At 54.8% G+C, this 11017-nt stretch overlaps 1 protein-coding gene across 8 annotated transcripts in view; it reads right to left on the minus strand.

Moving 5' to 3' along the window:
* Positions 1–11017, minus strand: part of ARRB1 (arrestin beta 1) — a 78235-nt gene that overhangs the window by 18209 nt on the left and 49009 nt on the right. For all 8 annotated transcript variants that reach the window (XM_024974991.2, XM_059874557.1, XM_059874555.1 and 5 more), the window contains 6 exons: positions 9278–9308; positions 7421–7481; positions 4092–4136; positions 3176–3372; positions 1813–1872; positions 933–1000 (listed from right to left, as the gene is read on the minus strand). In XM_024974991.2, the coding sequence (XP_024830759.1) occupies positions 933–1000; positions 1813–1872; positions 3176–3372; positions 4092–4136; positions 7421–7481; positions 9278–9308 (462 nt within the window). The remainder of the gene's footprint in view (positions 1–932; positions 1001–1812; positions 1873–3175; positions 3373–4091; positions 4137–7420; positions 7482–9277; positions 9309–11017) is intronic.

Below are 11017 nucleotides of genomic sequence, written 5' to 3' on the forward strand. Positions count from 1 at the left end.
TTACCAAAACCTACACCGCCCTTCCTTTCTCCTGGTCGCAAATCTTAAGAAGAAACGGGGAACAGAGAAGCAAGGGACAAAGGTCTCATCTCCCTACATGCTGTAAGTTGCCCAACTGGAGTTGGAGATATGCAATGCATCATATGACCACCAGGTGGCAAACTCAGCCCACTCCCTAAGAGGATGCTGCGTCCTCTGGAAGCCTGCAGCAGGACGCAGAGTTGGGGACCCTGGCCAGCCTTGCCAGGAGGCAAAGCAAAGCCCGACCCCAGGAGGGGCAGGTATGAGAGCAGGGTTGGGCAGCTCACCCCATAAATCAGGGCCAGCTATTTCTGGCTGCTGGCCTGGGCTGTCTGTCTGCCCAGGGCTGTCTCTCTCCAGGAAAATGCTTCCCCTCTCTGAGACATGGCAGACCTCCTCTGTCTGCCTTGGGTGGGTTCACTTTCTCCACTTCCCTTCCCTGTTCAGAAGCCTCTACTGACACCCCCTACCCCACCCCCACAACCTCCTGCTGATGACCTCCCAGGAGAACTGGGAAATGGGGGTCCAAGCTGGCCGGGAAACATCTTGCTCACTGTTTAAAACAATCTGAATTTCAGATTTTTTTCCAAAACAAAATTAAAGGACATGCAGTCTGGAGAGGAAGAGATTAGAGGCAGGGCGATAAGGGAAGTGGGTACAGTGATGCAAAGGAAAAAGTGCTGAGGCCTGAGTCAGGGTAATAGAGCCACCTCCCCCAGGAAGCCCTCCCCACCTGCCAGCCTTCCCCAGTGCCCTTGGAGTTTCCAAGGCTGGAATGCAAGGCCCCTCCTCTCCCACTTCCAGGCATTGTTACTTCTGTCTTCCTCCGACTGAACCGTGCCTGTCCTGTCTCCCTCCCTCTGCCAGCAGGCAGCCCGCACCCAGACGGGTAGAAGCTGCGCCCTCCTCACCGCTTGTGGATCTTCTCCTCCAGGTTCTCCGCACAGAAGGCTTTCACTTCGTAGTCCACACCGCAGGCCTGCAGGGAAGGGTCACTGACCTCAATGGAGAGGGCCAGGTCCGTTGAGCACGGCCTACCCACCCTCTCATTTAACGAGGCCGCTGGATGCGAATATCAGTTCCCCAGGCCTGACCCCCTCGTCTGACTGGGAGCCCTGCACTCAGCCTGTGCGGAGCTGCCTCCCTCATCTGACCCTCCCACAGAGCTGCTCCGTGACCAGCTCCGCTCCAGAGTCCTGGCTGTCTGGGGGGCACGGTCCCCAACAAGGCAGTTGCCCAGAAATAACAACAAGCCTTTCAGCAGTCCTATTTAGGACCACCCACACCCCCACCCCCACCCCAACCACACAGACCCTGCACTGGGCACCCCTTCAACATCTCGCCCTACCCTCTGGACCAAATGATGAGGTACATCCCATCACATCCATTTCACAGATGAGGAAACAGGCTCCAAGCTCTGAGGCCTGGAACACTTGTGGGGTCACCTACGTCCAAGCCTCAGTTTCCCCATCTGTGAGACAGTGATGACTCCACCTCCACACAGGGTTTGTGAGGCCGGACAGTTTGCCAGAGAACATTCTTCAGCCAACACCAAGGCCAGCGAGAGTGACTTGGGAGAGGCTCTGGGCACATAACTGAGTGTAGGGGGTGAGGGTGATGCCATATGTGCCGCCCTGTCTGAAAAGACTGCTTATCTGAGGTGGGATCAGCCTAGCTTACACACAAGGAGGCTTCTACAGGGAGAATTCCAGCACCCTCCAGACAGAGAGCTGGGGACCTGAGGACACAGTGTCCTGAACCCAGAGGGATGCTCCCTGAGGGGTGACCCACCTTCCCTGTATCTTCAGGTCCCGGCTGCAAAGTCACAGAGCATGGGAGGTTCGGAGGGATCTGTTAAGAGGACAGAGAGACCTGTCATATTCACCACTGACCTCTCCAGGTCTCCCATCCCCACACACATTCATCAGACCAGTGCCCCTAAGGACTGACCATGTCCCTTCCATCAGACTAGGCAATTCACAGGACAGACCATGTTTACGTCATCAGAACATGCTAAGCTATGCTTCATGTTACACTAGAGGCCCCTGCAATAAAGCCAAGGATTTCAGGGCATCACAGCCCCCACAGAACAAGAGCTGAAAAGGTCTTTCTATGATGTGCACTGCGGTAGGTAGAATAATGGCCCCTGAAGATGTTCACATTCTAATCTCCAAAACCTGTGATAATGTTACCTACAAGGGCAAAAGGGTCTTACAGTGTAATTCGGTGAAGCATCCTGAGACGGGGAGATCACCCTGGATTAGCCAGGTCGACCCACCATAATCACAGCGTCTTTAACAGTGAAAGCAGGGAGCAGAAAAGTCAGCATCACAGTGATGGGATTCGAGAAAGATTGGACCGGCCATTGCTGGCTTTGAAGATGGAAAAGGGCTGGGCCAGGGGCCAAAGAATGTGAGCAGTTTCTAGCAGCAGGAAAAGGCAAGGAAGCAGTTTCTCTCCCAGAGCTCCAGAGAGAATGCAGCCCTGCTGACACTTGATTTTAGCCCATGAGAGCTGTTCTTGACTTCCGACCTTCAGAACTGTAAAATAACACATTTGTATTCTAATTGGCAGGTTTAATTATTACTAGGTTTGCAATGGTTAGTTACAGCAGCCATAATACGTCTATAACAGAGAGGATGGCTCCTTATCCTCTCTCCTTCTCTGACTCTCACAGTCAGGGGATTTCACTGAATCACAGAATCAGAGTCTGAGAAACTGAAAATCCAGAATCCTGGAGTGGAAAGGCAGCTGAGCAGGGAAATCCAGTACTTGCCATTCTTGTTTGGGAGTTGGGTTGAAGCAGGGTTAGTGGGCAGCCAGTATGAAGGAGGAGACAGCCTTGGAGTGACCCGGGGGCCAGTAAGGACTCCCTTCTTTCTCTGCAGCACCCCCTCGACCCCTCCTTCTCCCACGATGACCTGGACTTGGGAGGGTCCGGGTAGTAGTGCAGGGGTAAGGGTGACACCTCTGGCAGTGGCCAGAGAAGAGACACTTACCAGGCAGCGTAAGTGCCAGTGCCCTGGCCCCAGTGTACGCTGGGGAAATTGCGTGGCCTGGAGCTGCTGCCCCAGCTGCCCCTGTGTGCCTGCCCAGAGGGCTTGCTAGAAGTGATGCTTCTGGAATGGGGCCCCGGGGGCTGGCAGTCCCTGACCTCAAAGGTGAAAGGGTAGGCATGCTCGCCCAGCTTCTTGATGAGGCGCTCCTGCAGCCGCGTCAGGGGCTTCTTGTCCTCAGGGGCCGGCGGGAAAGACTGCACGTTGGCCACAAACAGGTCCTTGCGAAAGGTCAGGCCCAGGACATCCAGGTCCTCCCGGCCGTAGCGGAAGGCGCAGGTCAGCGTCACATAGACTGTGGGAGCAAGGGGGTGCTGAGGAGGGGCCAGGAAGGGTAGCAAACATGCCCCCCACCCAGAGTGCCAGCTGCAGCCCAGGAACCGGCTCCCCTGCCAGTCTCTAGGAGGCACACGTCTGTCCCAGAGCTCCTGCAGGGAGGGCGGTGCTGCCCTTGGGACAAGGGTGTCAGGTGCCTGGCCCGGGGAGGAGGCGAGGGCTGACCGCTGGATGGTCCACCCGCACTGCAGTCCAGGGCATGTGCAGAGGGCCCGACAGGGTCGATGGGGGCCGGGAAGAAGCAGATTGGGAAGATTAGAGGGTGGGGAAACCAGTGCTAGGTGGTATCTGGAAAGCCCAGTGTCTTGTTCCACCCAACCCCCACGTCCCGTCTTCCTGCTGGCCTTAGACAATCCCTTGACTGCGTCAGGAATAAGTCTTCTCTTCTGTACAGTAAGACCCTAACTCCTGCTCCGTTTGCATCCTCCAGCCTTGCAACAGTCACGATGGGTTGATGTAAAGGGCTCAGACATGAAAAGGGTCTCCCAAAGTGGGTACAGGCGGGGCTGCCCCAGGGGGCTGGAGCACCTGCTCTGATGCTGATTGGAGCCGTCACAGGAAGAACCAGTGGGGAGGGGCAGGGATGGGCTTGTTGCCTCTCTTATTTCCAGTGTTCTGCCAGAGAGTCAGAAAGGCCCCAGCCTGGAGGTCAGGCTGGGGGCAGGGGCCACAGCTCACCTCTCCTCTCCTTGAGATACTCCGGATCCACAAGAACCACTCCATCTGGAGGAAGGACAGGGAATGAGCAGACACGACCTCAAACTTCTGAGCCCCAAAAAGTGAAGTCAAGTCGCTCAGTCATGTCTGACTCTTTGTGACCCCATGAACTGTAGCCCTCCAGGCTCCTCCATCCATTGGATTCTCCAGGCAAGAATACTGGAGTGCGTTGCCATTTCCTTCTCCAGAGTATCTTCTCGAACCAGGGACTGAACCCAGGTCTCTCGCACTATAGGCAGATGCTTTGCCATCTGAGCCACCAGGGAAGTCTGAGCCCCAAACACCATGTTAAATTCAAACCCAACCATTTGTCCGATCACAAGCATCATGAGGGCTTCCCTGGGGGCACAGTGGCGAAGAATCCGCCTGCCAATGCAGGAGCACAGGTTAGATCCCTAATCCGGGAAGATCCCAAATGCTACAGAGCTACTAAGCCTGTGTGCCACAGCTACTGAGCCTATGCTCTAGAGACTGGGAGCCACAACTACTGAGCCCTCACACTGGACATACTAAAGCCCAAGCGCCCCAGAGCCCGTGCTCTGCAACAAGAAAACCACCACAATGAGAAGTCCGAGCATCGCAACTGGAGAGTGGCCCAAGCTCCCTGCAGCTAAAGAAAAGGCCAAATAGCAACGAAGACCCAGCACAGCCAAAAATAAATAAAATTGTTATAAACAAAACAAAAGCATCATGAGAGAAATGGGAAGGCCAGCAGCCAGTGAATGTTACCACCATGCCCCCTCCACCCATTGACCCAGGCTGGCCTGCCAAACCCAGCTCACGACTATAGGCAGGTTATTTAACTTCTCTTTCTTCATCTGTTAGAATAATAAGATGGGTTCAAAACCCCAATATCAGGTATACTGTGGAATTCAGAAGTTTTGAATTATAGAAAGGCCATGTGGTCCCTCTTCCATATCTTCTCTAATGCCTTCTGCCAGCTCTGGGGCAGCATCCCTTGTCGAGCCCATTAAAACCTCTACAGGGAAACTATTTTCACCAAGAGGTTAACTAAGGCATCAGTCACCTCCCATCAGTTCAGGCCAGGCTGCCACTAAATGATTTCTGTGTCAAACTCATGAACAATTTGGTGCTCTCAGGGCTTCTGGATTTGGGATTTGCAGACCTGTAGTACCCACCTAATAGGGCTCCTGTGAGGACTAAATGAATTAACACATTTAAAGTATTACCCGGTGCCTGGCACATGTGACCATGGAGAATGTCCCAAGGCCTGGCCTTGGGAATACAGAGTCCAGTTGAAGACAAAGGATGCTCTCTCTGCTCAATGATGTAAGGGAAGAAGTTTTTCTCACTTCGGGTCATTTGATCAACTTGGTATGATGCCCCAGGACTTGCTGGGATCTACAGGGTCTAGCACAGGGCCTAGCATGAAGTAGGTGCTCTGTGAACACTGGCTGAATGGTTCTCAGGGTGCCTATATGTGCAAGGGGAGCCAGATCCCTCCTGCCCTTCTCCCCAGATCCCATGATGCCCAGCCCCCGTGACCCCGTTGCTATTCTTAAAGGCTAATAGGTGTGAACAGCCCTGGCCTCAGACAGCCCATAGGAAACTCTGCCTTGGCCACAGGTGAGCAGGCCACAGGTGAACACGGGGATGTTTGCTCCCTGCCTCCAAGTTCATAGGGGAGATGGAAATGGCAGAGACGCTGGTGAGCTTCAGAGAACACCCGACAGGCTGGGAGGAAAAGTAGGGCTATCTGGCTCCAGGCCAGGAAGGGAAGGGCTGCGTAGAGCCGGACTCTGCAGCCCACAGCCTGCATAGCGACCCCAGGGATCTGCCAGGCCTCCCGCCCCAAGGCCACAAAGACCTTCCTCCCAGCGAGCTGACACCTGGCTCTCTGCTCCATCTGCTCCCACCTGGGCTCTGGAACCACACCTCTGTCCTGCCCTCTTGGCCCCAGGACAGCTCCCAGGCCACTTTCTCTGTGAATGTTTCCCCCAAGCAACACATCCCACTTTCTTCATCTGGACTTAGCCTCCTGCAGTTTCCAGGGTCCAACCTCCCAACCTGTCACCTTCTTTGGTCTCACCTGGGTTTGTTCATGTCCCTCTTCAATCATTTAACCTCTCTGGGTCTCACTGTCCACATCTGTAAATTAGGGTTAATCCCGGGCCTCCCTCCCTCAAACAAATTGTAGGAAGAGACAACGAGATTGAGGTTCTTTAAAGAGAGCTACAGTTCTTAGAATCCTAACTGGAGGTGATTTTGCCCCCCAAAAGGATATCTGGCAATGTCTAAAAACATTTCTGATTGCCATACTGGGATGGGGGGACTCCCAGTGTCTAATGGGTAGAGGCCAGGAATGCTGCCAAGCATCCTTCAACACGTGGGATGGCCCTGCCAGCAAACGATCCAATCCAAAACCTCAAGAGTGCTGAGGCTGAGAGAAGCCCTGAAGTGGAAAAAGTCCTTGGAAGGTGCCTGCAGCCACAGCCCAGCCTCCTGGTAAGAACCCCATGTCAGTGAAGACAGCCTCCATTTCACAAGCCCCTAGGCTTTCTTTCAGAGAAGGTAATGGCACCCCACTCCAGTACTCTTGCCTGGAAAATCCCATGGATGGAGGAGCCCGGTAGGCTGAAGTCCATGGGGTCGCTAAGAGTCGGACACGACTGAGCGAGTTCAGTTTCACTTTTCATTTTCATGTGTTGGAGAAGGAAATGGCAACCCACTCCAGTGTTCTTGCCTGGAGAATCCCAGGGATGGGGGAGCCTGGTGAGATGCCGTCTATGGGGTCGCACAGAGTCAGACATGGACTGAAGCAACTTAGCAGCAGCAGCAGGCTTTCTTTCCACCTCCCCACCCTTTGCCACCAGAAGGGAGCAGAACAAAGCATCTGTGGAGCCGGACTGCCCAGGTTTGAATCCAGGCTCCGCAATCTACTAGCTCTGTGACCTGGAGGAAGTCACTTAACCTCTCCGTGCTTGGGATGGTAATAATAGTAGTTCCCCCAGTGTTGGGTACACAGTTAAGCCTCATGCTAAGTGGCAGCTGCTGTCATCAACATCCTCATTGTCCTTATCATCAGGATTCTTGCCCCACTTCTTACCTCTGTCCTTCCCACAGCGTCCTCTCACAGGCCCCTCAGCTGAAGAGGAAAGCAGCTGCTTGGTTAGCCTTTGCTGACTAGAGCCAAAAGCCACACACATCCTATTCTTGGCACCAGGCCCCTCTGGAGACCTGCAGGCTATTCCTGGGCCACTTCAACCTGCCCTTCTCTGGGAGGGGTCAGGCCAGCCCTGCCTCCCCCGCCCCGGCCTCCAGGGACTCACCCACGGGCTCCACGAGGTCGATGTGGTCCACAAAGTCCCGCTTTCCCAGATAGACGGTGAGCTGGGGAAGAGAGGCACAGAAGGCGTTAGCAGCTGTGGGCCCCCGCCCCGGAGGAGACCCTGGAAGCTGCCAAAACTCCCTGGACCCAACCCTAACCCTCATCATCGAAATCCTAACTGGGCATGGACCTGATCTCCAGTCCTAATACTAGGAATAACAAGGCCTTGTATAAATTTTAAAGCACCTGTTTATCCCAAACCCTGCAAAGAAGTTCTTGTTCCCATTTTGCAGATGAGGACACTGAGGCCTGCAGGGACCTTCACACCAAGCACCACTGACGGTGGAGTGGCAGCAGCAAAAGTGCTTGCTGAGTGGGAGGGCTGGGCGCATCTCTGAGAGGAGGGGGGACCCCGAGCAGGGCCAGTGGCACCGAGAGGTGAGGGGGCTCTGAACACTGAACTCTGAGCCCTTCATAGCACCCCGCCTGTGTGCAGTCTGCAGGGATCCACTCAAATAAGGACTTGTTCTCCAAGGCTGTGAGCCTGTGCCCTGCTGGTTGCCAACCTTCAGGGGAGAACCCCAGAGCTAGAATCCAGAGTGTCATTCCAGATGTTCTCTACTCCTCTACAATCCCTAAATGCTGATGATTGACCCTCCATCAGATTTCTCTGTCTTCACAGCCACACTTGACAGGATTATGCACCAGCTCCTTGATTATCTACTGCCTGGAGCCTCCCACACCTGGGACCTTTCTCCCCACCTTAGCCAGACTGGTCATCCTAAAATGCAAATCTAACCATGGAAGTCTGGTCTGAAAACACTCTGATGGTTCCTCAGCGTCCAGAAGCAAGATGACAAACAAATTTCATTCCAAATGTCAACTCTGATTGATTGGTAGGGGCTGCCTGGGGCCCTGGGTTGAAAAGAACCCAAGATGGAATATCACCTCAACAGGAAAGTGTGGCCAGTGATTAGTGATGTCTGCTGTGGGTGTAGAAGGGGGATGTGGGCACACACAATGATGTCATCTGCCAGCCCAGGCCAGGAGTCCAAGCTTCTAAGCCCAACTCCAAGACTCCAGGATCCAGCTCTGCCACACCCCCACCTCAGCTCCTGCTCCCTCTGCTCCCCGCTTGGCACCCAGATGCCCTGTGATTTATGTTCATGCCTCGAATGCTCTTTTTCCTCCCTACCTTGCCCGGGAGTGCATCTCTACTCAGGGAAACCATCCCTGACCACCCAGGCTGCATCTGCAGCCCCCATGCACTCCTCTATAACACACTTGCACTTTATATTGATCAGTTTTTCTGTCTGCCTTCCCCATCTGGCTGTGAGGGGCACTAGCTGTGCCTTATTTTTATCTCAGTACACCCTACTCCAGCCCCCACAGGCTCAGCCTAGACCTGACATGGAATGATGTCAGCCATACCCATTTGCTGACCTGCGAGGAAAGTAGGATCTGGCCTGGGGCTGTGTTAAGAAAGAGAGTGAGGTGGGAGCTGCCCCAGATAACAGGGCTCAGTATAGGCTCCAGGGGCCGCTCACGCCAGAGGACTTGGCTCCCCTGAGGCCCTTGGCACTGGCTCTAATTATTGCACTCACAAGGCAAGGCAGCCTCTCTGGGATAGGCTGTGTCTCCCCATACCAGGGCAAGGGCGCCCTAAAGTCCAGGGGAGTTATACTGCCCCCCTGAGACAGTTTGCTGAGAGGCTCCCTGTCACTGTAGTCGAGGGAGGACAGGGCTGTGTCTCCCCCTCAGACAGGATGTGCCAGTCTTTCACGGCAGTAAAGATGCCCAAGAGAGGAGGAGAGTTTGGGGACAGAGAGGAGCGGGGGTGGGGCTGCCACAGACTCACCTTTCCATTGGGGCTCGCCTTCTTGAACACCCTGGGGAGAGAAAGAGTTGGAAGGTCAGGTTAGCATATTTCGCCCTGGGGGAAGGTGCCTGCAGGGCATTTCTCGGCAGGACCAGAACACGGGGCCTGGAGTGACTTGCAGGCTCCATACAAGCGCTGAGAGCCGGAACAGTGCCCAGCACCATCGGGTTTCCCCATCTCCACCACTCTGAGACACAGTGCTTGTCTTCATAGCTCCCCTGGGCGCCCTCGACAGCCCCCCTGGTCTATTCCTCACCCAGCAGGTGGAAGGAGTCTTCCAAGGCAGGTCAGACCACCCCAGCTCACGTAGAGGCACAGCCTTGCGTGTCTGCCCACCTCCTTTACCTCTCAGCACCACCTCTCCCACTCCCCTCCAGTCCCCTCCAGCCACAAGCCTGCTTGCCTTTCCTCCAACACCAAGGCACTCCTTGCCTCAGCAGTCAGTCCCTTTTCCCTGGGACGCTCTCCCCCCATAGATCCGCCTGCACCCGCTGGCCCAGCCCCGCACCTTATGTGATGAAGCTTCACCCTGCGCCTGTCCAGCAGTCCCAGTGCTCTCACTGTACTTGCCCTTCTCCCCAGCACTCAGCGCTCCCTAACCCACTGCTCAGCTGACTCTGAGGTTACATATACCCCTGTCTATTAGCTCCATGGGGGCAGGGATCTTTGTCTCTTGTCCTCTGTTGCATCCCAAGCCCCTAGAATGGCACACCTGGTAGGTATTCGATACACCTGTGTTCATGAATGGCAGGAAGCCAGCAGCCAGTAAATATTAGTTGAGAATATGAATGAATGAATTAGGGAAGGAATCAACTGAAGCATGAGGCCAGGAAGGGAGCGGATGTGCCTGGGATGGCACAGCAGAGCACAGGACTCGGAGTCAGGCAGAGGTGGTCCCCTGCAGCTCCTCCTGGTCTCTCCCTGAGCCTGGCCTGGGGGTCCTTCACCTGTCCCCCATCATCCAGCCCCAGAACGGCTCTGAGGAATGTTGAGCAGGGAGACAATAAAGGTAGAGACAGAGACCCAGAGACAGAGGGTATTAGAGGAGGGCAGGGAGAGAAGGAGGGAGAGGAAAGGGATGCTGGCCCTGGAGGTGTGACAGTAAAAGACGGAATGAGAGATCATAAAACAAACCAACAAGAGAAGGAGAGATAGTCACAGAGAGACAGAGCAGACACAGAGCCGCAGAGCAGCCACTAAGAGGGGCAGGAGGTCTAGCAGGCCTCCAGGCCAAGGCGGGGTGAGGCCCACAGTGCAACAGCGACAGCAAGTCCTCCCAGAAATAGAGTGAGGTTGTGGCTCTGTGCTGCCTCCATAGCACGCCCCCACCCCCCCATCACTCCCACCCCTTACTTCCGGGGCCCAAGGGACCACTGATGGGTCTGAGCTTGGCTTGCAAATAGAAGCCTAGCATATCCCTCCCCCACCTCCCCTAGGAGTTCTGGGTTTTCTCCTCCTCATAAATATTTATCATTGTTTGGAGTGTGAAGATGCCACAGTCAGCTGAGGCATAATAATTACTAAAGTGAGAAAAAAAAATACAGATGACACGATTTGAACCAACAGCTCCCAAATTAAGGCTGGACCTGCAGAGGAGACCAGGGAAGTGACATGCCACCAAATCCCCGCTGCTTCTAGAAGCCTCAGTCCATCCCTTGGGAGCCCCGGGTCAGAGGGAAAGGAGAGGCCACAAACGCCTGAGGCCACAAAGAACTGAGT

The sequence above is a fragment of the Bos taurus genome, chromosome 15 (assembly GCF_002263795.3).
Source record: "Bos taurus isolate L1 Dominette 01449 registration number 42190680 breed Hereford chromosome 15, ARS-UCD2.0, whole genome shotgun sequence".
NCBI classification, from domain to species: domain Eukaryota; kingdom Metazoa; phylum Chordata; class Mammalia; order Artiodactyla; family Bovidae; genus Bos; species Bos taurus.